This window comes from Ictalurus punctatus, chromosome 16 (genome assembly GCF_001660625.3).
Source record: "Ictalurus punctatus breed USDA103 chromosome 16, Coco_2.0, whole genome shotgun sequence".
In the NCBI taxonomy this organism is placed as follows: Eukaryota; Metazoa; Chordata; class Actinopteri; order Siluriformes; family Ictaluridae; genus Ictalurus; species Ictalurus punctatus.
In genome coordinates this window covers 11,533,351-11,560,364 of record NC_030431.2, presented here as the reverse complement: position 1 = coordinate 11,560,364, position 27,014 = coordinate 11,533,351, and the positions used below count along the sequence as shown (strand labels likewise).

At 38.2% G+C, this 27,014-nt stretch overlaps 1 protein-coding gene across 1 annotated transcript; it reads right to left on the bottom strand.

Moving 5' to 3' along the window:
* Nucleotides 1-251: 251 nt before the first annotated feature.
* On the bottom strand, nucleotides 252-26,999 carry scaf4a (SR-related CTD-associated factor 4a). Its single transcript, XM_017489486.3, has 20 exons — nucleotides 26,865-26,999; nucleotides 21,144-21,227; nucleotides 20,924-20,968; nucleotides 20,640-20,801; nucleotides 15,031-15,169; nucleotides 14,279-14,424; nucleotides 14,017-14,193; nucleotides 13,767-13,855; nucleotides 13,470-13,584; nucleotides 11,857-12,015; nucleotides 11,560-11,630; nucleotides 11,200-11,390; nucleotides 10,864-10,964; nucleotides 10,634-10,747; nucleotides 10,390-10,546; nucleotides 3,468-3,574; nucleotides 2,978-3,140; nucleotides 2,732-2,812; nucleotides 2,514-2,579; nucleotides 252-1,975 (listed from the first exon to the last, which is right to left on the bottom strand). The coding sequence occupies exons 1-20, from the start codon at nucleotides 26,892-26,894 to the stop codon at nucleotides 1,230-1,232; spliced, it is 2,943 nt and encodes a 980-aa protein (XP_017344975.1). The 5' UTR covers nucleotides 26,895-26,999; the 3' UTR covers nucleotides 252-1,229.
* Between the last annotated feature and the right edge of the window lie 15 nt (nucleotides 27,000-27,014).

Sequence of the window (27,014 nt, the reverse complement as noted above, 5' to 3'; positions counted from 1 at the left end):
TTTTTCCATATTTTTCTTTAACTTCTAATAACAACTGTACAGAATCTGCTTCCAATCTTAACCTTTTACAGTTGTGCCCTTTTTGCACTTCAACTCCAAATTAAAAATACAGTACAAGCAAACTAGGTCTGATCCAAAACAGCTTCCTATTTGACAATATAAAAAAAATCATACAGGGGTCATTAAAAAAAGGCTAATATTGCTTGCACAGATCCTGAGACTTCAACACAAGTCATAGTGTGAACTCAGTATTTTCATTTTGGTATGAAAATAGTTTATTAAAACTGAATCCCCCCATTGCTGAAATATTAAATGAGTTCACATCTGCACAAACTTAAAAATTATACAAACATCTCATCTCTGGTACAATGTAAACACTGTAGGTTAAAAACATTACAGCATAGGGGGCTTTGTCTCTTATTTTAGTCAAGGTTTCCATCGGTGACATTGAAAGAAGAATACTCCAAAAAAACAAACAAACAAAAAAAAAAAACTCCAACTCTACAAATATTAGAGTAATGTAAGCATATTTACAGCAGAGTTATTTTCCATTTCTTTTTGTTTAAAAAGGTTTTTTTTTTCTCCAATCTTACTCAGGGGATAGTCCTGCACTGTCCATTATAGCTTGGCCCTAGTCCCATCATTTCTGAATCAATTCATTAACTACCAAGAAGCCCTTCAGGATTTTTACATGGGCATGTTAGAGCAGGCAAACCACCAAAATGTGCAGTACAGGGATATGAAACACTGGCTTAGTACAACATTTAAATTCAATAATGGGACACTGATTCACAGTGCTCCGTGTTAGCCAGACATTTGATGTCAATTGCATTATAAGTCAATGAACTCGTTGAAGGAAGACCAGGCATTAAAATTAGAATTAAACCACAGACCTTAAGAATGAAGCATGTTTCTGAACCATTTCTGCTCATTAACTTGTAGTGCCCAGGATTTGCATGGGTATGGATATAGAGTAAGCTTATTTTAAATCAGTGCACACAGGGCACTGGCCTGGCCTAAACTGTAAGAATGATGTCGTCTTTGTTTTTTTTCCTCTTTACATATAGGATCATTTCCTTCACATCTAAGCCCATGCAATGTGATCATATCGGTCCCACCCTAGACTGTATTCCTATAAATTTTAGCAAAAGATCACACAAATACACGCTTCTGAATAGGATAAAAAAAGGACACATTATTTAGAGTTCCAGTACACAGCCTAGTGTGACCTAGGATTGATCAGCCTTCGTTTGTTCTGCAGGTTGGTTCTGATTTTCTGACTCTGCACTCCCTTCTTTGGAAGGAGCTGGAGCTTCTGCCTTGGCATGAGGCATTTCATTTGCAGAATCAATATGGCGTTCGCGGCTGCTCGAGTCTCTGAGCATCTCGTGTCCGTTAGGCTCAAGTCTATCAAGTCTGTCGTCCCTGTCCCAGCGGGTGCTTCTCTCTCTGTCTCTCCGTTTACCTCGTTCTTCCTCTCTCCCTTGCTCCCTCTCCCTTTCTCGCTCTCCATCAGGACTTCTCCAGTCTCTACGTGGCCCTGCTCTCTCCCAGCCTCCCCTCGACTCTGGCTCTTCATGCCATCCCCCAAAGCGCTCGCGACCTTCGGAACGTTCACCCCCAAACTGCCTGCGCCCTCCATAGCGTTCCTGCTCTCTGTTCCGCTCTCCCCTGAACGGAGGGCCTGGAGGGGGAAAAGGGCCTCGAATGGCATGTGATGGAGGAGGCGGCATGCCAAAACTCCCTGGTGGAGGCTCCCGATGCATCATCTGTGGCGGGCCCCTGGGCGGCATCATCTGGGGGGGGATGGGGGGCATGCCGGGCCGTGGGGGAGGCATTGGGAAGCGCTGCAGGTGAGGTGGTGGGGGCATTCCCGGGGGCCGCTGAAGTGGCATCGCTCCTGGTCTTGTACCTAAAAGCCCTGGTGGATTTTGCATGTTCATTCCAGGTGGAGGTCCTGGTGGAACCTGGTTACCTGGTGGGATTAAAAATAAAAATAAAAATAAAAATAATAATAATAATAACATATACATATACACATACATACATACATACATACATACATACACATATATATATATATATATATATATATATATATATATATATATATATATATATATATATATATATATATATATATATATATATATATAAATAAATGAATAAAGTGATTTAGATCAAATAACAGACAAGAACCCTTTAACTTTGTTGTCACAAATTCTTTTGTTGTTCTGTAATAAACAGCATGAGTGCATTAAATAATGTTTTATCTGACCATTTGAATATCAACATTTAACTGAATTCTGAATGGATTCATCACACACACCATAGAAAAATTTGGACTAACTTGTACTAAAATTTATGAGAAACAGGACCAGGTTTACTGCTTTTCTCTTAAAACTACTATTGACCATCATGAATGGTCCAACCCAAGTTCTTATTAACACACACACACACACACACACACACACACACACACACACACACACACACACAGAAACCATCTATACCTTCCCTGTTGATCCTGGAGCCCATTCCCACTGGATCACCAGACAAATCCTCAACTGTGCTGCCAACTGCAAAAAAACAAACAACCAAGAAATTACTTATGTTAAGAATTATTGAAATCAGAGACAGAGCCATACTATCAGAAAAGACATACAAGTTTTGTGTAATTCAGAGGTTTATAAGGCTGAGGAAATAGGTACACAGTGTGTGTTGGACTTACCTGGTGGCATGCCAATGCCTGCTGTGGGAAGAGGGGGTCCTGCAGTGCCAATAGGAGGCATGCCACCCGGAGGGAGAAATCCTGAAATTGTAGTCGAAGTTAAACGTACTAGTAGATAAACAGACATTTACTATAGACAAATGCACAACTCTTCTTAATACACCAGTGACAGCCTAAACGCTTCACTTTGATAATGTTAACAGCACAGACAACATTTATGTTCTAATGATAATTCAGTTAGGGTACCAGGAGGAATCTGCATGGGGTTAAAGCCAGGCCTCATAAAAGGTCCAGGTGGAGGTGGAACGCCTGGTGGAAATGATGGTGGTGGGATATTCATGGCAGCAGGAAAACCTGGGGGTGGAACTCCAACTGGCCCAGAAGGCCCTACTGGCTGGACAGGAGCAGCCTGGATGGAAATAATAAACAATGTTAAACTATATCCTAAAGTAAATTTAAACTTAGCTTAGATATCTACTACATCAAATTAGTTTAAGCTTAACAAACGTGTTAAAATTGAATTGCTATAATAGGAGAAAAGTGACAAGGTACTGCTTTTTGAGACTTGTAGCCAATTACTGTAATTACACATTTTAAATCAAAGCACATATAACACGTTTCTTTAACGTTCACTGGATTATTCCTGTAGTCATGTGAAAGCATATCAAGATATCAGAGTTCAATCAAATTATTGTTGAAATTACATTTGTGCAGTTGTCAGATTACTTTGTATTACCTGCACAGGGATCAGTGCCGGGCTCTCGTCCATCTGACCCACGTCGCCTCTGCCATTTTGAGGCGCGTCGTCTGCATTCTCCAGTTCATTCTGCACCCCCTTCCACTCTGGAAGATATAAAACTAGCCAGTAAGCCATTAAGTCCCACTTCTACTAGACAAAACAACATTGTTGGTGCATTTTCTACTTGTACATTTCTAAATAAAAACAATTTTACAGAAAGCCAGACCCAGGCTTGAAATTGTGACCATTTTGGTCACATATGCCAGTGGTTTTCAAAGTGGGGGCCGCCATGGGGAACCCGGGTGGGGGGGATAAATAAATACATGATTTGTTATATATATGCATTACTACAACATGTTATTTGTAACAATACATATTAAAATCACATTTGTTATACCTAACTTTCTAATTGCTAAACAGACAAAACATCAACGTAAAAAAGGGGGATATCTTCAGAAGTCTGTATTTTAAATGTGTTTTAAAGACATCTTGCAAAAGGGGGGCCTCGGTCAAATGTTAATGCCATTTGGGGGGCCTTGCCCTGGAAAAGTTTGGGAACCCCTGGCATATGCTACCAAAGTTTAATCTGTGTGACCTCAAAATATATTTGCGAGCATTTGTGTGAGTGTAAATAATTGTTGTGGTGGGACCTGTTTTAATTTCTCTACAAAACATTTGCTAATTACTGCACTGTATGCACCTACTGTGAGCTGATACAGTGACCGGTCCGCAGTTATATACAATGTTACATAACCAATTAAACTTCAGCTTTACATTGTTAACTTCAATGCAGATTTTAGATTGGTTAATATTACTCCTTTTCACCACGCTCCATTGTCACATGACAGGGAGCTAACTAGCCCACAAAATGTAAAGCGCTGAAGAGAGAAGATGAAAAGAACACAGATCTCTTTTCTAAGTCGCCTACAGTTACAGATAATGTAAACTCCTGGAGTTGGTGATGGCGATCGTGTGGTGAATGTGGATCCACCAGAGGAAAAGGTTTACAGTTTTCGAAGAGAGTGGCTGAAAGACTTCAAGCAGCTCCGCTATGAAAATGGCTCAATGCAGTCCGTTCACTGTAAAGCCTGTGGGACAGAGGTTGCAGGTAACACTGCGTACGCACTGAATCCGCACATTTTAAGCGCAAGGGTTGGTCGCGAGTTGTGGTGTTTTTAAATACAAGAATTTTATATATATATATATATATATATATATATATATATATATATATATATATATATATATATATATAAAAAAAATATATATAAAATATATATATATTTATATATATATATATATAAGAATTTTATTTATATATATATATACACACACACACACACACACAATATATATATATATATATATATATATATATATATATATATATATATATATATATATATATATATATATACTTTTTAAAGTTAGGAGGACCAGTGCTACCAAGTATAAAATTTCATTCCGAGCCCTGCAGAGTGGGGTGTGCATCCTTATTGTATTTTAAAACAGCAACTCCAGCAAGTCCATTCAAAAAGTAAAACAAAAACTGCTTAAGCTATATTATCTAGTATTTTAATAATTTCTGTTATTAGCTTGAGACCTGAGTTGAAGTCAGCTGCTCCAGGTAGTGGATGCTGTCAAAACACATCTCTGCCTCACCCGACACAAGTAAGCGATCAGTGAATAACAGCATTTTTACTCTGTAGGAAAGTTTTTGGTGACGGCTGAAGTGAAATTTCTCACTGCCTCAGATGAAAATGTGAAAAATCATTGCCATCTTAGTGTAATTCATGTAGTGTTTCAGTCACTATTTAAAATTCTCCTTCACCACTGATTTAGATAACCATTACCATTATTAGCAGTAGCAATTGCATAAACTACATGCCTAATCATAAAGAACAACGCAAACCAAGCAGATACATTTTCTTGCCTTTGGAATTACACTGATCCCGGCTGATGTGGCCTGACTATATACATAAGACTAAAAAGCTATCACAGTACATACACGAGAAACAATTCTGACTGGTTGGATGAGGATGCAGCAGCTAGCCACATCAAAGAGATACTAGCTTGTTAGTAGAAGTTAGTAGACTGGTGACAGCATCTTCTGATGGGCTTTGTTTAATTCACAAAACGAGTGAGGGTAGAAGCAAGCAACAGAGTACTGCCTGGAAAACGGCCAGAGAAACCATCAACCGTTATAGACCATTTCAACAGCTATTCTGCGGTTTAAGGAAGTGACGTCTTTGTTCCTCCAATTAGTTGCCAAGCACATTCAAAACAGCAGCAGGCGGGGCTTTATGCACAGTGAGACTGCGATAACATATTTAATCATGCGGTTAAAAACGTCAGCATTAAAATTAGAACCATGTTGTTCGGTGGTTGGATGCTCCCTCAGGCCCAGAACTAATCGACGCTTGGAAATGAAAGTGTTCAGATTTTCGAAAAACAAGACAACGCAACACCTGGATTGCAGCAGTGAAGCGAGAAGGTTGTATACCGAGTAGCACATGTGTAGTGCACACTTTATCTCTATTTAAGTATGATGCAGCATAATTTGAGCCAGAATTGTGGCTCCGTCATTGTATTCATATGTAGCTCACTAGCGTTTTGATAAGTTTGTAGTGAAAATGCCAGGATTGTATTTCTGTTTCATATCTAAATGTTCTGTGGGTTATAATTAGTAAAGTAACAGTTTACATTAGCGATCTAGCTATCTATTCAGCTGACGGCTGTATCTCTTGTGTAGACGCACTTGGCATCAACCAGATAATGGTACATGTCTGGATAAGTTGCTTCAGGTAAATTTTTAATGTTCTATTTGACAACGTGTCACCTCAGTCTTATTTAAAGGGTCCAGTAATGCCACTTCATCATTCATTTTCAGTTGGCATCAATACCTTAACTGTTCAGTTTTAGTTAGAGCATGTGCGGGTCATTTGGTTTTGACAGGTATGGGTTTTTAAAATTTGCACCACTGGATATGCTTCAGGACCAGACATGCGCAGTAGTACTGTAACTCGCTTGTTATCGTTTACATCCTTGAAATGGTCTATAGCCAGGAATTAATTTCAGGAGAGATGAGGAAATATACTAAATAAAGTTACTATGTGATCTGTACTATTATACTGAGAAATGTGACTCTTTCAAGTACTCAGGGTGGACGTCAGAGCAGCAAAAATCTAGAGGTCACAAATTTTATTATTTAAGACAGAATCTATAGTCAACCAATCTTAATATATTAATAACAAGGACATAAAATAGTTTCAGCTTTTTTTCCAGTTCCATTGAAAATAATTAAAACAAGATGTTAGACATGGGGGGGGAAGTGACCTCATCTCATACAACCAGATATATAGTTAATTTTCTCCTCCTGAAATAAACCAATGGTACTTCATGATGTTATTCACCTCAATATTCCTGAGGTCAGAGTGTAACGAGCAGGCTTTCAAACAGAAACGGGAAAAATGCACGATATAATATAGTGCTCTCCCCTAATATTGGCACCCTTGGTAAATACGAGCAAAGAAGGCTGTGAAAAACGGTCAACCTTCTAATATTTGTTCAAAAAAATTCACAAAAATACTCTGCTCTCATAGATATCAAAGAATTGCAAACAAAACAGGTTTATATTTGTTAAATATAGGTGTGCAACAATTTTTGGCACCCCTATGAATTCATATGAGGAAAAATATATTTGAAGTATATTCGCACTGATATTTAAAAAAAAATTAAAAAATTAAAAATAAAAATAGTACACCTGGGTGACTACGAACAGGAAATTGTTCAACTATGACTTCCTGGTCCACAAGGATATAAATATGACACATAGGCCAAATTCCCTTAGACATTCATAATAATGGGTAGACCAAGGAATATAGCTGTGATGTGCAGCAAAAGGTTGAGTTATGGCACGAGTGGCCAAAACATCTCCAAGGATCACAGCTGGAGAATTGCAGAAATTCGTTGCATCTTGGGGTCAGAAAGTCTCCAAAAGTACAATCCGAAGTCACCTACATCACAACAAGTTGTTTGGAAGGGTTTCAAGAAAAAAAAAGCCTCTACTCTCATCAAAAAACAAACTCAAGTATCTTCAGTTTGCCAGACACTACTGGAACTTCAAATGGAATCAGGTTCTATGGTCAGATGAAACCAAAACAGAGCTTTTCGGCAATAAACACCAGAAGCGGTTTTGGCGCACACAGAGAGGTAGCCATATGGAAAAGTACCTCATGCCCACAACTAAATATGGTGGTGGCTCTTTAATGTTTTGGGGCTGTTTTCTGTCAGAGGACCTGGACATTTTGTTAGGATACATGGCATCATGGACTATCAAATATCAACAGATATTAAATGAAAACCTGACTGCATCTGCCAGAAAGCTTAAAATGGGCCGTGGTTGGACAATAATCCAGCAGGACAATGATCCAAAACATAAATCAAAATCAACACAAAATGGTTTACTGACCACAAATTCAAAGTCCTGCCATGGCCATCCCAGTCCACTGACTTGAACCCCATAGAAAACTTGTGGGGTGAACTGAAGAGGAGAGTCCACCAGCATGGACCACAAATTTAAAAGGATTTTGGAGATTCTGTATAGAGGAATGGTCTCAAATCCCTTGCCATGTATTCTTCAACCTCATCAGGCATTATAGGAGAAGATTCAGAGCCATTATCTTAGAAAAGGGAGGTAGCACAAAGTATTGATTTAAAGGGTGCCAATAATTGTTGCACACCTATATTTAAAGGGTTTTTTTTTTTTGATAAACCTATGTTTTGTTTGCAATTGTTTGATATCCATAGAGCAGAGTATTTTTGTATTTTTTTAACAAAATATCAAAAGGTTAAACAATAAAGACAATTTTCACACCCTTCTCTGCTCATATTTACCAAGGGTGCTAATATTAATGGCAGGCACTGTATATTATTTATTTATATATAATTAAATACAATGCCTCCTTTGACATTTTCTAAACATCATTACAGCACAAAACATGTTATTTGACATTGAATAATATTGTTTTCAAAGAACTGTGCTACATTGATGTCGATAAAAAGAATATATAAACACCTAAGCTATATGTATGTTATGTAAATTATCCAAAAGTAACCATATGGAACTGAAAAACGTCTTAGGGCAGGTTCAAACCCGATATCCACCCCCCTAGCTACACCACTGACGAGGATAGTGTCTATTGAACTGAATGATGTTAAGGAGGTTATAGTTAAATTCTGAAAATTTTGGGGCAGTATGGACAATGCATTTCATCCATACAGGGCCTTTGTTGCCTTATTTTGGCTGCAGGACATGCTAGCACCCACACTCTCTGCTTATGCAACCACGCACTTGTAATCTGGGCAGAATGTAGTTTGATGTTGTCCTGGCTTCTGCTTTGCATAGTAAAGCCTTAACATACAGTGTGTATACACTGTGGATGCAGCGGCGAATAGTGCTGGCTAACAGGTTTACCAAAATATTCCTGAGCCCATGTCAGGATATCCATAAAGACTCATGACGGTTTTTAAGACAGTGAGGTCTGAAGGATCGAAGAACACATGCATTCAGAAGTGGCTTTCGTCCTTGCCCTTTACTCACCGAGATTTGACCGATTCCTTGAATCTTTAAATTATATTGTGCACTATAGAAGGTGAAATGCCCAAAATCCTACCAATTTTGGTGAATGTTGTTCTCAATGTGTTGGATTATTTGCTGACGCATTTGTTGACTGATTGGCAAGACTTGACCCATCCTTGCTCTTGAAGGACTAGGCCTTTTTTGGAGGCTCCTTACATACTATGATCAGACGATTGCCTCACCTGTTTCACATCGCCTTCTTATTTCCATTTGTCACATGACTATTAGTCCTAAATTGCCCATGTCCTAACTATTTTTGGAACATGTTGCATGCATCAATTTCAAAATAAATGTTTACCTTCAGAAAACTATGCAGTTGATTAGGTAAAACATCAAATACCTTGCTTTGTAAGTTTTGTAAAACTGTGGACATGAGCAAACAATCACTCCTTTGTTTTTTTGGTTTTTTTTAGCATTTTGCATACTGTCCCAAGTGTCATCCCACTGCTTGAAAGGTTTGCGCACAAAATCAAACAAACTTGTTTGCAGAGCCCAACTATGGCATTTTTCCTCTTTGTCTGGCTATGAGCAGGAAAATCACTTTGCTTTCCCAATGCTCCAGCACCAAGTACAACACATGCAGAGGGAAAACAAAGATGTGAGAGACAACCCAGTCTGTTATAAAACAGTGAAAGTCTTTCTGCCATGAGGTCCTGTCAAGGTCACAAACAAAACAGGCTTTTGAAGAGAGTTCTCAGAAATTATTGGGCTTGAGCTGTGAAAATATCTCTATATAACTTTTACTGGCAAATAAATTAGTGTTTCAATGTGGGTGACCTTCCCTCAGTAGTAATTACGTGAGAGTATCAAGAGTCTGGTGATGCAGACGGTGCTTGAATACAGAGAAGCACAACAGGGAAAAAAATAGGCTGAAGAGGGTATTTAATCATTTCATGATGAGCCTTTTTTGTCTGATTAAAAATTATTATTATTATTATTATTATTATTATTTAAATTGTAATAAAACTCTGCACCATGGAAAATCAAGTTTTGCCCATAATGCATTCTCTCTACAATTCTCATAAATTAATTAATTCTACAGAAAAATCTAGAAATCTAAAATGGGAAAGTGTACCATCACCATGCAATGATGTCTGTTAGTAAAGAAACAAAATTACACAATTGCAAGGCCCTAGGAACTGTTTACTAGGAATCTACACATCAACTTCACTTGCATTCAGAGCTTTGAAACACCAAAGCCTAAATATTATTTGGCATTTGCAGCTGGTTCACTATTACTGATATTAAATATATATTAGCCCGTGCGTTGTATGGTACCTGGGGAGAGTGTATCTGCATCCAGCATGCCCCCCTCTCTAAAAACATCCAGATCTTCCATTTTGACTTTGGACCAGGGGACATAGGTGACACCAAGCTCTACATCCCAATACTGCTTGAACTCTGACTTAATGCCTTTGTTCAGAGCCCAGGCAATCTGTGGATACGAGCGAACATAATCCTTCAGTGTGAATGAAATAAAAAGTACTACATATTTGATGAAGAATAGTTACATATCTAGTACCTTTATGGCTTTTTGGTTGACTTTGTAAGTGCCTCTGCTAAGCTTCTGGAGAGCTCGAAAAGCATCCTGACGATGAACCATGACAATGTAGGCACAACCTCGAGGAGGAATCATCTGCCAAAAGGATGAACACATTAAACAATCACCATTAATTATGTTGTACATTACATATGACGTATTGCAATAATTATACTCGCTTAGTGATAAGAATGTACATATTTAATACGTACATTTATGGACTCTATCTGGCCAAACTCCTCTAATAGACATGCCACGTCCTGCTGTTGCGTCCTTTTGTCCAGCTGGCCAACCCAAAGTGTAGTGCTGCACACTGGACGGAGAAAAAAGAAATAGAAATACAGTAAGAGCAAGAGGGTGAGAATGAATCTCAGAAAGAACTGCAACATTAAACATTAAAATAAGGTGTTGGCTATTCTGAACATTAAAAGAATTCAATTTCAAATTTACAAATTCATATTTTTTAATTCATGAAACAGGCTTTAAGGAACATGAGCTTGTGGAGCTTTTATGCCTTAATTCTACTTAGAAAAATTATCATGGCTCACCACTTAAAGTGTCAGGTTTGATGGGAGGTAGGCCTTTCTGTCTACGTTCTCGCTCCCTCTCCCGATCCCTCCTCTCCTGAGAGCGAGAGCGAGGTGAGTGGCGCCGCCTTTCTCTGGAACGAGACCGTGACCGTCGATGTCGGAAACGTCTGGAACGGGAACCCGATCGTGATCGCCTCCTTTTAGGAGATCTGTGAAAGTGGGCAAAGAACACAAGTAAACCTATGCACACCGAATTTGCAAAGTTTGTTTACAACAAGTATAAACAATAATGATTGTTAATAATGATTATTTAACAATCTAATTATTATTGTGTCCTTCACATATTATCTAATTTTGAAAGGCTGACTGTCACTTCACCTTGAACCAGACCTAGACCGTGTCCTCCTGCCATCTTGGTGTTGTCTTGTGTCTAACTCCCCAGAGGCCTCCTAAAGGGATACACATACAAAAATGTATAGTGTAAATGTATTAAACCAGTTTATTAACTAAATGAGCTGAAAAGACAGGAGGTTTTCTGGAATACTGTCTCCCAGTTAAAACTAATTTTAAAATTCATAATTTTTTGTTAAATTGCATATTGTTTCTCTGATCACGGATTTAGTTTTCCTTTGAACGGTCTATAAATATCCGGGAAGTGTTAACTGAGAGCCTTGCCTGATGCTGCTGTCCAGCCATGAGCTGAGGAAAGGCATTGTTTTGAGGGGGGAAGGGTCCAGGGAAACCAGCGGGACCTACACTTGGTGGCATCATCCCTGGGTAGGGTTGAGGAGGCATTCGGTTGAAAGCCTGAGACTGTCCATTTGGAGATAGAACCTGGAACAAGATGTTTCATCAAATAATCAAATGAAGGATATAGGGATGCGTCAATCTAATCTAGCACTGTTAGTAGGAATAATACTGGCCTGAAACTTTTTCCAATTCACTTATTTTATTCTGTAAAACCTTGACTGGAATATAGATCTGGTACATGTACACAGAGTCTTATACAATTTGGTAATGTGCACCATCAACTCATTTGTGATCTGCTGCATAACTTTGCAACATAGGCTTGCAAAGGGTTTGCTGGAAAGAGGATGTCAGTATCTAATCAACAGCTGATGAATAAGAGCTAGAACATTAGTATAATATCAAAAAGGGGATTGAGGGATTAATAGTTTAATATGGTGGCATGCTATATATTTTTTTATTTCTGCTGAAAAGCAACATAAAAAAAAACAACCACAACAATGTAGCAGAGCCAATAAATGTATGAAAAAAAAACTGCCTCACTGTGTCACAAGTGACCGTCTCAACCATAGTTGAGCAATTTCATTTTTTTTGTTTTTAAAAATGAACTATTGCTTCTGTAGCAGACCCTCTGTTGTTTCAGCCAGTCACATGCATTTATGTATATTACATACCTGAAGGCAGTACATTATGCAAGGAAAGAGTACAGAGGTTTACAGAGTTTCATAGTGAAAGTGATGAGACAACATGGCTTATTTAAAAATCAGAATGTCTAATCATGATTACACAAAAGTATGTGTTTACGTTCCACTTCAAGTTCACAAAAAAATGTTAATGTTAAAGCACCACTACAAAACTAAACAGACCTACTTAAACTTAACTTGTTTCTAGCAATGAGATAATAGTTAAGTACTAAAAGGTAACTGCTGTTAGCACAAAGTTTTGTTAGTGTCTTATCCAGAGATTTGTAAATAAGGAATTTTATGCAGCTGGACCTTCATAAATTTTAGTTGAATATCCCCATCATAGTTCTTTACACTCACTGCCTGCAACAATTTACAGGTGCATCTCAAAAAAATTTAATATCGTGCAAAGGTTAATTTTTTCCCATAACTGAATTAAAAAAGTGGAACTTTCATATATTCTAGATTTACTACACAAAGTGAAATATTTCAAGCCTTTTTTTGTTTTAATCTTGATGATTATGACTTATAGCTCATGGAAATCAAAAATACAGTATCTCAAAATATTAGAATAAAGAATTTATAATACAGAAATGTTGACCTTCTGAAAAACCTTCTGAATCATCAAGATTAAAACAAAAAAGGCTTGAAATATTTCAATTTATGTGTAAAGAATCTAGAACATATGAAAGTTCCAATTATTTGAATTAAATTATGGAATAAAAAAAAACATTTTTCCACAATATTCTAATTTTTTGAGACGCACATGTAGAGCCATGGCAACTAACTGGGGCAGAATGGTTACAAAAGCTCAGGAGAAACATACATTGATTATTTAACATTAAACTTTAAACCTACCTGGTGTTCTTGACTCATGCCCATCATGTGCTGCTGAAAGTGTTGCATCTGATTGGGCGCTTGAGGGAAGACTGCTGAAGCCTGCTGAGGCGGCTGGACACCTTCTCCAAAGCCACTGCAGGGACGGACACACAAGGACATACACTGATGTCAATACCAGCATCCACTTATGGAGAAAACAAAATGCATTAAAACTTTATACATGCAAGTACAAGGCCTTTTTCAGTTGCCAATGTTTAATAATGCTGACATAAAAATAAATAAATAAGTAAATAAATTAATTAAGTCATAACATACAAGGCAGGCTGGACAGAGGCTGTCTCATCCCTCTTGGTCTCTTCTCCCCCTTCTGGTTCATCATCATAATCAAAGCGATCAAGAAGTTTCTAAAAAAAAAAAAAAAAAAAATAAATAAAAATTTTTTTAAATAAATAAATAAAAAAAAGGGGGAAAAAAAAGCAGGCTATATTTTCCCCTAATTCTGTAAACACAAAGCACAACATACCTAAGAGAGTCATTAAACAGGGCATTCTACATGTGTACTCACCTTGTCGAATGTGGCCTTCTTCTCAGTGGGCTGCGTGGTGTGTGAGTGGCCCTGTGCCAAACTTGTGGGTGGCTGAATAGTTGAGGCTTGTATCTGGAGATGGGTCATCATGTTATTCTCCAGCGCTGGAGACTGGGGCTTTCCGGGCTGCTGGAACGTCTGGAGCATCTGCTGGAGCTATAGTTAAAAAATTGTTAGAACAACCTACAGACGCAGAGCATTGCAGACACATGTGGTGTTTTGGGATGATGGTGTCTCAAACCTGTTGGCCTTGTGAGGACTGAAAGAGCTGAGCTACAGCAGCAAAAGCATCAGAGTTCTGCAACTGTGGAACAGGCGCCTGCACAGAGTTAACCGACACTGCAGTGTGGGTCTCAGCTTCCCTTGCTGGGGAGGGAGGAGATGCAGCTGGAGAGGAACAAATTTAACACTTAGTTTATTTGAGTGTCAGTAAATGTAGTTTCTACAAATAAAAGCATTCATCTTTCTAAAGGGTTGAACAAAGCAACTTATACACTGTGTTCAATTTCACTGGTGATAAAAGCATAAAGTTATGAAAAAAATATAAAATAAAAGTTATAAAAAATTAATTGTTTATTAAACTATGAATTATCTATAAGCTAATGATCTAGAAGTCAAAACAATGAGAAAATGAGCATTTAGAAGATATATAGATTCAAAATTTACAGTCTCTCTCTACCACCAGTACGGATCAACAATCACGATGACATCATTCTGTACTTCAGCTTCTCATCAGATTTTTTTGTCCAATCAAATGCTCTCTAGAACCTGAAGTGTCTTGCCCCCAACATTGTAAAAATCCTAAATTCTGAAATAGTTAAACGCTATTGGCTATTTACAAAGGGGAGGAGCCACTCAACATGTCCCACCCTTACTTCATGTTTCAGTGGAAATTACGTCAACACATAGAAAACGTGTGCGCACATCGAAAAAAAAAAAGTGTGCATTTCAAGACACTACATGGGGACTTCAAGTATTTAGCATGGTACTCACCCCCACCTGGGCCATCGTCCACACCTGGAACTGGGCCTGAGCTGCTGGATCCGGCAGCCATGTCCAGGAGTGGCTGGATCACCTCAATCTTAAACACGCCATTCTTTTGCCACAGGTTCAGGACACGTACAATCTTACTCTGCAAGCATAATATAACAGGGAGAAAGGGTAACAATGGAGACTAACCCCATATGGGGAAGGAAAAACAGGCTCAACTTTATTATTATTCTCTGAAAAAGGCACATCTAAAATATATACATCATATCCAGTGAGAAGTTAAATATAAAATTGGAAAATACTTTCTTATGGTTCACAATATTTCTGCTACACCTCAGTGGTTAGAAGAGTGGCAGCATCAAATGTCAGTGATTGACAAAACATTTACTAATTAACTTTAAATGACAGTTGTTGTCTAAAATAGGAAGCAACCCAAAAACATGGGTGTACTTTTCAACTTCTCCTCCCATCCCTGTATAACAGAGGGGTGAAGGAAGTGGTTTTTATTTCCCCACTTTGATACTACATACAGTATAGCACATATTGCCAAAAACTTGGGGATATCTGACCATCACACCATGTGTGCTTTCTGAACATCCCATACCAGATTAAACACACAAGAAGTTAAAGTTTGTGTGTAAGAAACAATTCAAACATACTCAAAAATATTGTTAATTATCCCGCTTATACCATGGTCAGTAGCCAGCATTGACTAGTTAAATCTGCCACTGATTACAATGCAAAATTGGACTGAAATGATAAAAATAATGGTTAACTTTTGTTAGTTATTTTATACACGGGTCGTTAGATCTACAATTCCACCGGCTCTAAATGAAGAGAGAGAGAGAGAGAGAGAGAGAGAGAGAGAGACTGTGCAATGTGTGAATTATGGCTTCTGTCTACTACTAATGAAGCTGAGAGTTTAACTATGTTACTATGGTTACAGTTGTTTATAGGCAGTGCATTAATTTAGAAAGGTGATTATACTGACTGGAACTACCTGTGGTATACACGGTTTTAACGCACACCTTCCAGCCACTCAGAATATAGTATTCTGATAGACCATAGTATAAGGCACAAGACACCATAATTCTCCACTTGGAATGTTTTGTCAGTATGTAACTGAAGGTTAGTAAAAGAAGATGGCTGTGTTGTAATTTTGCATCTTCAGTGAACGGAGGCGAGACCAATCAGACAGGGTTTACAGGAAAATGCGTGGAAATACTTGTGTGTTATTGGCTGACAGCTCTCAATTCTATCTCTCACAGTTAATGTGAGGAAAAATGGATATGCACCAATTTTAATAATATTATTATTTTTATTTATTTTTTTTTACCAGTAAATGGGTTGAAACTGAAACAATAACCTCCTCTCATTCTGAGGAGGAAACCAAGGTGTATAAATGTGTATATGAGTTCCAATTTACATGAATATGATATGAGCAGAGCATAAGGAGAGGTAACATGCTTTGCATGGCACTGTAGCAGCTAAACCCACACAGTGATGGCTTAGTTGTGCCTTCCCTTGGCTAACGACACCAAACTAGCCTAGCCTTATGTTAGATAGCCAAAATGTTTTACATTTTATCAGTCTGGTAGTCCTGCAAACAGTAATAACACCTCAGGCAAATTTTATGATAAATCCAACTTTTTGTCCAATTTTCACATTTTTACACTATTGGCCCTCACATGCAAGAAAAAAAATGCATGTCTATTTAGGCATGTACTCCTAAATAGAAACAGTCTATTTACGAGTAAAAAAAATGTTAAAGATTTTTGATGGAGAAGAATCTGGCCTCAGCCCGGCATGATTAACAGATATCATCATTATTGTCTCCAAAACTGTAATTGAGGCATATATTCAGACAATGTATTAAAAACCGAAACAAGTATACTATAGACAAATTTCATGGCATGGGATTTGAGCAAACTTTGTTTTACAGGTTTGCGTGAGAGGTACATGAGTGGAGCATTCACTTGGGCCGTGAGTGATTGCGTGGAGCTCACACGCGTAGAGTGGAATATTGAGTGGAGTGTCACAACACTCCACCTCACGACATGCTCTGCAAGAGATACATCTGACATGATGTCATTCAAACATATTTTTTATTTTTTCTTCTAAAATTTCAAATGTGCATTTCACAGGCATTGCTTCATCTTCACCATAATGTTAATATACTCCAGGTGAGTTACTGGAGCACTGTTGCCAACAACTTTCAATGGAAAGTCGTTAAATGAGGTCATGCGCTAATTAGAATATTCATTACATAATCGCGTTGTATTTGCATTCTGCCTAGTGTCAGCCCTTTACACCTGTTAGCTTCTTTCCTACTCTTTGTGCTCACTTACTGTATTTTAAAACAGCCAATAAAGCTGTTCTCATTGACATTTTTCTATTTATGTTGTCAGATAGACCACAGTGCTCTGCACTGCTAAAATCATGATTTATAAACACATCATCTGACAAATACATCATAAACATAAATTAAAGACAACGGCTGTGCTGTGACTTCAGCTATATTTACATGTAAAATGATCACTCATTTAATCACTCAAATGAGAGAAAGTTAGAAGCAACTGAATGTGCTGCTCCTTTCTGTCCCTCACTAAACAAAATAGGTGCAGAGAGAAACCAAGACCTCACGCTTGTGGGGCAGTACTGGCCATTCTCTTCTACAGAAAGTAGCGAAGTTTTGCCCAAAAAGTGACTTTTTCTGAAGGAAAAAAAAAAAAAAAAAAAAGCTAAAAAGGAGTCTGAGAAGTGGACCAGAACTGTGTCATAATGAGTGAGTGAATAGTGGGAGGAGCTGCACTGGGGAGTCATATTTTGAGTGAAAGGATTGTATTCCTGTTCTACTGAAAATAAACACTTTAAAATTGTTTTGTGATTTTGTACGTATTGACTATTTATAACTCAAGCCCTTCTTAAGCACCACTAGAAAGAAAATATTTTCAGGTGCCAGTTTTTTTTTTTTAGGATGCAACCACTTATCTATACATCTATATACACACACAACCAAATTATATATATATATATATATATATATGAGAGAAATTGAGAAAGAGCGTGTGAGAGCGAGAGAGAGGGAGAAATATCAGTAACTATGACCCAAAGTGAGTTCAGAATGTCAGGGAATACAAAGATGGCGGCACTGTAGCTTCACCGTTGGTGACGTCATGAGCTATTCAGTTTATATTTTATATATATATATATATATATATATATATATATATATATATATATATATATATATATATATATATATATATATATATATATATATATATACACACACACACACACACACACACACACACACACACACACACACATATACAGTGAGGGAAAAAAGTATTTGATCCCCTGCTGATTTTGTACGTTTGCCCACTGACAAAGAAATGATCAGTCTATAATTTTAATGGTAGATTTATTTGAACAGTGAGAGACAGAATAACAACAAGAAAATCCACAAAAACGCATGTCAAAAATGTTATAAATTGATTTGCATTTTAATGAGGGAAATAAGTATTTGACCCCTCTGCAAAACATGACTTAGTACTTGGTTTAAAAACCCTTGTTGGCAATCACAGAGGTCAGACGTTTCTTGTAGCTGGCCACCAGGTTTGCACACATCTCAGGAGGGATTTTGTCCCACTCCTCTTTGCAGATCTTCTCCAAGTCATTAAGGTTTCGAGGCTGACGTTTGGCAACTCGAACCTTCAGCTCTCTCCACAGATTTTCTATGGGATTAAGGTCTGGAGACTGGCTAGGCCACTCCAGGACCTTAATGTGCTTCTTCTTGAGCCACTACTTTGTTGCCTTGGCCATGTGGTTTGGGTCATTGTCATGCTGGAATACCCATCCACGACCCTTTTTCAATGCCCTGGCTGAGGGAAGGAGGTTCTCACCCAAGATTTGATGGTACATGGCCCCGTCCATCGTCCCTTTGATGCGGTGAAGTTGTCCTGTCCCCTTAGCAGAGAAACACCCCCAAAGCATAATGTTTCCACCTCCATGTTTGACGGTGGGGATGGTGTTCCAGGGGTCATAGGCAGCATACATCCTCCTCCAAACACAGCGGGTTGAGTTGATGCCAAAGAGCTCCAATTTGGTCTCATCTGACCACAACATTTTCACCCAGTTGTCCTCTGAATCATTCAGATGTTCATTGGCAAACTTCAGATGGGTATGTATGTGTTTTCTTGAGCAGGGGGACCTTTCAGGCGCTGCAGGATTTCAGTCCTTCACGGCGTAGTGTGTTACCAATTGTTTTCTTGGTGACTATGGTCCCAACTGCCTTGAGATCATTGAAAAGTTCCTCCCGTGTAGTTCTGGGCTGATTCCTCACTGTTCTCATGATCATTGCAACTCCACGAGGTGAGATCTTGCATGGAGCCCCAGGCCGAGGGAGATTGACAGTTCTTTTGTGCTTCTTCCATTTGCGAATAATCGCACCAACTGTTGTCCCCTTCTCACCAAGCTGCTGGCAATGGCCTTGTAGCCCATTCCAGACTTGTGTAGGTCTACAGTCTTGTCCCTGACATCCTTGGAGAGCTCTTTGGTCTTGGCCATGGTGGAGAGTTTGGAATCTGATTGATTGATTGCTTCTGTGGACAGGTGTCTTTTATACAGGTAACAAACTGATATTAGGAGCACTCCCTTTAAGAGTGTGCTCCTAATCTCAGCTCGTCACCTGTATAAAAGACACCTGGGAGCCAGAAATCTTTCTGATTGAGAGGGGGTCAAATACTTTTTTCCCTCATTAAAATGCAAATTAATTTATAACATTTTTGACGTGCGTTTTTCTGGATTTTCTTGTTGTTATTCTCTCTCACTGTTCAAATAAATCTACCATTAAAATTATAGACTGATCATTTCTTTGTCAGTGGGCAAACGTACAAAATCAGCAGGGAATCAAATACTTCTTTCCCTCACTGTACATACATACATACATATATATATATATATATATATATATATATATATATATATATATATATATATATATATATATATATATATATATATATATATATATATACACATACACACACACACACACACACACACACACATACACACACACACAGATCAGTGGACACAGCGCAATAGAGAACTCTGCCTCAGGAAATTAAACAAAAAAACAAAACGAAAAAGAAAAGAAAAGAAAAAAAAAAAAAAAAAAAAAAAAAAAAAAAAAACAACTAGCTGGCAGTTTTATTTACATTTTTAATTACATCTGATGTTCGGGGGGGGGGGGGGGAGCATTTTTAAAATTTCAAAACATATTAAAAATTCACATTTCAAACCTTGAAATCATGAAAGTATTTTCTAAACTTGTACGAACCCCCTGTATTTACTGACCAAACATGTCACTGTATTTAAAATCTCACAATTGTACAGCTCTCTGAGGATTTGTAATTTGTTATTAGTTACAATCAATATAAAATATTTGAAATAAGTGGAAATACATATAAAAAAAAAAGAAAAAAAAAAAGTGTGTGGTGCATCAGAAGCCTGCAGAGTCAATCCACAGGTGGCTGGGGCAAAAGGGTCAATGCTGAGATCTGAGATGCAAGGATGAGTTATAGCCAAAAAACATTAACTCTTACCCTGTCCTCCGTGGGACATAAGCAGAGGTTCTCAAAAGTCCCAGTGATGTTCTTAGTGAACCGGGGACCAAATACATCCTTATCTGCACCAAACTGATGGCGCGACTGTCGCACAATGGAGTCCACGACATAAAGTCCTGGTACTTTATACTCAGGCTTGCACTGTAAAAAATTAATAACACATTTCAATGCAGTAATAAGACTTGAGCAAAATGACAATCCAGATAATAAGCTGAGATCACAGCAGTGTACAGAAATAGGAAAAAAAAAAAAAGCACATTTACCTTCTTGATAAATTTCTCAACAATCTGAACAACATGCTTGTATAACTGGACCAGAGAAATACAGACAGACATTGTTAATGCCTTGTAGCAATACGAATGATATGACTACCATTTTTACAACACACAGAAGTGAATTTGAAGCTTGTACACATCAGCAAACTTGCCGCATTAAAGGATTTTAAGTTAATTCTAACTCATACTTTGAAGCCGTTATACTTACTTTAATGGCTTTTATTGCAGACTTTGTAATGGAGATCATCTTAGCCCTGGAGATTGGAGGTTTTGAGTCCATCAGGGAGAATAGCTGTAATATAAACATATGTGATGGCCAAGTGTCAAGGATCATATCCACTTAGGCATTTGTGTACATGGAGCATAAAACTCACGGAAAGGTGTGAGATATGACAAAAATATCATCACAATTCTTGAAGATGTGTGTAGCATAGGATTGTTAGGAAATTACCAGTAGTGCATAAAAACAATCAAATAAATAAATAATAAAAATATACAAAAAATTTATAATTAACTGTTCCGTTTTACAGTTTAAAATTTTTTGTACAATAACATACACAACTCCTTCCAGAGTTTGTAATTGTTATAAATACACTAACAATACCTTGATCTCGGTTTACTCTGAGTAATCTCTGATTACTGTGATGTGTCATCATCATATTGCCCAATACTACACTGCAAGTATGCTTGCCGACTCCTATGCAAACGCAATGCGCTGGGTCAAGCACTCCTTGGCTCTTGCACCAAACTGACTGCAACACAATATAATTTCCTACTCCACCCATCAGTTTTTATTTGATGCACAGCACCACAGAGTGAAATTTCAGGTCTGCACGTCACACATACCCACTTATAAATACTAATTAAGGGCCAAGCACCAAAGATGAGCCGGAACCCATTGTGTCCTTTAGTTTTCTTATTATTATTCTTCCGATCGAGTCTATGACAGCCCATAGAACCACTTGCAGTAAAGTTATGAAATTTAGCACACAGATAGGGGGCAGACTCAACATTAATCAGAGCAATTTTGGAATCTCTCTCAACCCCTCCACCAACAGCTAAAAAATTTACTCGTATGGAAGTGGTAGCTCAGTGGTTAAGAAGTTGTACTTCTGATCGGAAGGTCGTGAGTTCAAATCCCAGCACTGTCAAGCTGCCGCTGTTGGGCCCTTGGGCAAGGCTCTTAACCCTCAACTGCTCAGTTGTATAAATGAGATAATTGTAAGTTGCTCTGGATAAGGGCGTCTGCCAAATGCTGTAATTTAATGTAATATTTATGCTAATATTTTTTTTCCCCGCAAGTGCTAGAAACAAGATTTTTTTTTTCCCCTCCTGATTCCTTGGCACGTACCTCCAATTTAGATTTTCTGCCATTTTGAATTTTCCGAAAACCTACTTTTTCGAACTCCTCCATGACCAATCATCCGAATTGCAGGAAATTCGAAAGAGATTGGTCTTGACAGATTCCCTGGGTTATGAAGACAACAATAACAATGCTGCCATGGGAGGCCATGTCTGCAAATTTTAATGATCTGAAAATTGCTTGGCCCTGGAATTGCTGCTTACAGCTATATTTAATACTGATATCAATAGTCTAGTTGTCTACTAATCTTTTTATCAGTCGTTTCAGCTGTTGTATAGTTACATTGGGCATATATTCAGAAGACATTAAAGGCCACTCTGTGAAGACAAAGTGAGTGAAAGAAGTGTTATAAAATTTGAGTTTAAGATTGGTGCATAACCACCTGTGGGGATACGACTGGTGAACGAGACTGTCTTTTTGAGCCAGACACTAAAGGGAAGGAATAAGTATCATTCAGTCGGTCAAATTGTTTAGGCGTTACTGACTCCAGAACCAGTTTCATGACTATAAGAGATGTTATGTGAGTTTATTTTAGGCCTATGTTTATCCATCCATGTTTTTATACATCTATAAATGGTAAAAGTTGTTGCATCATTGGATCCTTTTAGTCATGACTGAGATCTTCACTTTTGTTTAGTAGACAAGTGTCTGCAAATCTGTAAATCTTCTGGTCATCACCAAGATTCTGCTTTTCTTTCTTGTTTAGAGGATCAGTTAAGTCAGCTGAGTTATACTCATTTCCAAACTTCAAGTGCATGTAAAAGTAGTTTGTTTAATTCCTAAAAACACAGACATACAAGCACATTATAAAATTACCAAGGCCATACCAACAAATACACATATTTTACTCTTCAGTTAAAAAACACTGAATCCACAGAAAAGGCATTTTTGAAAATGTCTACACACACAAAAGTTTTGAAAACACTCATTAGCTAACTAAACGTGCAATAGTATTTCATAAACTGTCATGTCAATTGGCTCAAAATACACATTTATAAGGACACGTGTTTTGAGCAGTAAAGAAGGTGAAATGTGGCAAAAACAATAACCACCAGATCAAAAGCACTCATGCATCTTCAGTAACCCTTTAACATGGGCAGTGCAATTTTTAGTCAAACGTTCCAAAACAACAGTTGCATCGGCTTTCGAGCCCAGATCCACTTACAACTGATACAGTTGCTGGAAATCTACACACACAATACATGATTAGGCTGCACTATTGGGCAAACTGTACAACTGAACAATTTGGTGGAAAAAAAGAGCAATTCTCACAGATGAATGCACACACACCTACACACAGCCACAACTTTATGCCTCTCAAAAAACTTTTAAGACACATGCATTTAAGGAGACGTCTCAATAAGACAATTATGACACTACAAGTTTAACTATGAGCCCATTTACTGCTCTTCCTGTATGTTTGCCTGATACGCAGCTGCATAAATGTCAGAGGATTCATTCGAATCATTTAACTAAATATTCCAAAATTACTCGAGTCACCGAAACACCCAAATTTCATCCGTAATCAGCATAAACACAGAAAACAAACTGCTCAAAACACATCTGACTGAAAGTTTCAGCTTCAGTTTCACTTCAAATCATTTTACATTAGAACTTTTATAATCTTACGTTTAGAGCAGGGGTCTTCAATCTTACGTGCAGTACTCAGGCTTTCATTACAGCCAAATCGGAGGCATACACGATAACTGATTGCAGACTGAGATGAACTGATTAAGCATGTGAAATCAGGTGCCTGCAGCTGCACCGACCCTTGGATAAGACTGAAGACCCCTTTTTAGAGTATAAATATTAACTGATTAAAACAGTTCAACAAAACACTTCAGATAAATGTTAAAACGCACATGCAGCAGAAGCAGCAATGGAAAGTTGTACACTTCATTTTCCTTAAAAAAAAAAGAAGAAGCAAAAAAGGAGTCATCTTTTTGTAGTCTGTGGTAAATTCACCAAAGCTACACAATACTAAGAAGCTAATTATTAAAACAAGGAAATGCATTGCAGCTTAAAAGGTATCCAGTTTACCTCCCTGGCCACTAGCTGCACTGTGGAAAACCACAGATTGAAGCAGGTCAAAAATTGTGTACAATATTCCTTTGATGCATAGCACATAAGGGTAAGACAGAACATGGGGTTCCTTCACAATGAATGGTTTTAACGTGTGCCAATATAGCTGGTGCAAACATGCAGCCTGAACAAAGAAAAGTAGAACGCTGTTGTGACATTAAGTGGAAGAAATTCATCAACGAAATGAAGACCACAAGTTAGTATTAGAGAAGAATTTTCACTCAGAAGAATGCTGAAGTTCAAAATAGGATTTCAAACATGCAGAGTTGGCAATTTTCACTTGGTGTATCAAGTCTGCGATACAGTCAGATGTCCATGCCAACTAAATGAAAGGGCTGAGCTAAACACAACATGTCAGGTAAATAAATCACGATCACAGAAATTAACGTAAAATCAAGGAAACTCAGCAATATTCTGAGGAGTTTGCAATTTTTTTAAATTACCGCATATTTTCCACATATTTGGTCCAAGACGTGTCATGTGACGTCATCACAACATACATTCAGCCAAAGCACTCTTCAATTCACGCACATCAAACATGAACACAGCTAAAAGGTCTCATTTACCAACAAACAACACTGTGAAAGTCAGTGCAAAACAATTTCACCAAGTCAAGTAGTTGAAAAAAGCAACAACAAAATCAAGCATTTTTTTTCAGAAAAAAAAAAAAAACTGTGATATCCTGTATTGACTGAATAAAGTAGAAACAGGGTGCACCAGTTGAAAGAAAGCAAGCTTCATCATAAGTATGGGTGTAAAATCCATACTCAACTTGAAGAAGTAGTATGTGTGTCACATGTACATTACAGCACAATGAAACTCTTTTCAGCATATATCCCAGATTGTTAAGAAGTTTAGGTCAGAGCACAGGGTCAGTCATGATACAGCACAACTGGAGCAGAGTGGGTTGAGGGCCGAACTCAAGGGCCTGGGGTTTGAAGGGTGCTGGGGCTTGAACCACAAACTTCCTGATCAGTAACCCTGAGCCTTAACCACTGAGCCACCACTGCCCAGCACTATATAGACCAAAATAAAATAAATACAGTGAAGTATTAACTCAACTTATAAGCCTTTTTTTTATTATTATTATTTGTGTACAGGTATGAGCTAGTCCTGTTCTGTTGCTTAAGCTCTCGTGCGACAATTTTAACAAAGTTTCCCCTGCAAACCTAATCGTCCATCATACGCTAAACTACAAGCATAACATTAGAATGATTTCAATTCAAGTTTACCATTTTTAAATGGTATACAGCCTACCACCCTGTCAATCTCCAAATGAAAAGAAGCATGTATGGGAGAACAGGTGATGAAACAGTGTGTTCATTTATTCTAAAACGAGACTGGGCATCTAAGATCTGCTAATCATTATTTTATTGTTGTAAAAAAAAATGAAGAAACATAAAACGAAGGCCGTTTGAAGAGTGCTCAAATCAACTGCAAACCATAAACAACAATAAGACCGCCACCATCACTATTACCAATGACGACAGAAAATGCACATAAACCCGCGTGTTCAACTGCGATCCAGTTAACAAAATGCCGGACATAGTTAATTGAGTCTAATTATTGTAATTCTCATCCGATTTCCTTTTGCTTGGGCTCATCCCAGTTTATCTAACTGCTCGTTGCAGATGTGCGAGATCAGAAACGCCACATGGTTTAGTTACAAACTGATGCCTGTAAAACAGCACGTCAGTGTGTTAGTGATGTCCAAAACAAACCCCATCACACGGGCTACCAGCTAACTCCTAAAAAACAGCGAGCTGTTTCACCAACTTGCTTCCTAAACACTAAACAAATGCCGAAAAATATGTACTTGTGTTGCTGCTGCTGCTGAATATTAACGACAATGGGGTCACCCTCGTGCTGTTAAGAGGAGGGGGGGACTGTTGCTGTACTCACTCCCAAACAACGCTAGCTAACTATGCTAACAACACAGGACGCCTGTAAACACTCTGCATGCAAACAGGCGTCTAATAAACATTTCCGGGCTTCAAATTAGTAGCAAGTTTAACTAACTATCCAACTAACAGAAGTGTAAAATAAGCAAACAAACTGCAATGCAAACGCTGGCTTAACTACCTGAATAGCGCGCGAGCACAGCTAACTAGCTAGCTAGCTGTGTAGCTAACAAGCCACCCAGCAGCCTGGAGAAGAAATGGGGGTTGTGTGTTAAACAGTTTATCTTCCTCTGTAACTTCAGGCTGTGCATTTTGTGGCTCGTGTCGAGTAACAATCCACAGCAGACAGAAGCTCACTGGCCTGGGACGTGTGCACGTTTTAAACAACGAGGCCTTCGTTTTCTATTTGGCTCGAGCGATAAGGCTAACCGGGGCCCACTTTATATTCCTAGACAACCCGGTTAGCTAAGTAGCTAAGTGGCTAAGTGGCTAAGCTAATGCTAGCTAACTAGCTACTCAGGTAACCAGTTGCTACCTGGACGTACAACTAGTATTACAACTGTAGAGTTATGCTTAAACTGACCTCGTGATTAAAAGCGTTGACGGCATCCATTATGTTCCACCTTTTCTGACTTTTTCCCTCTTCGTTAAATTTCAAAATAAATGCAGTACTGCGCCTTAACGGGCCATCCCAACATGTCCGCCGCCTCTCGCCCTCGGTAGAAGACAGGAG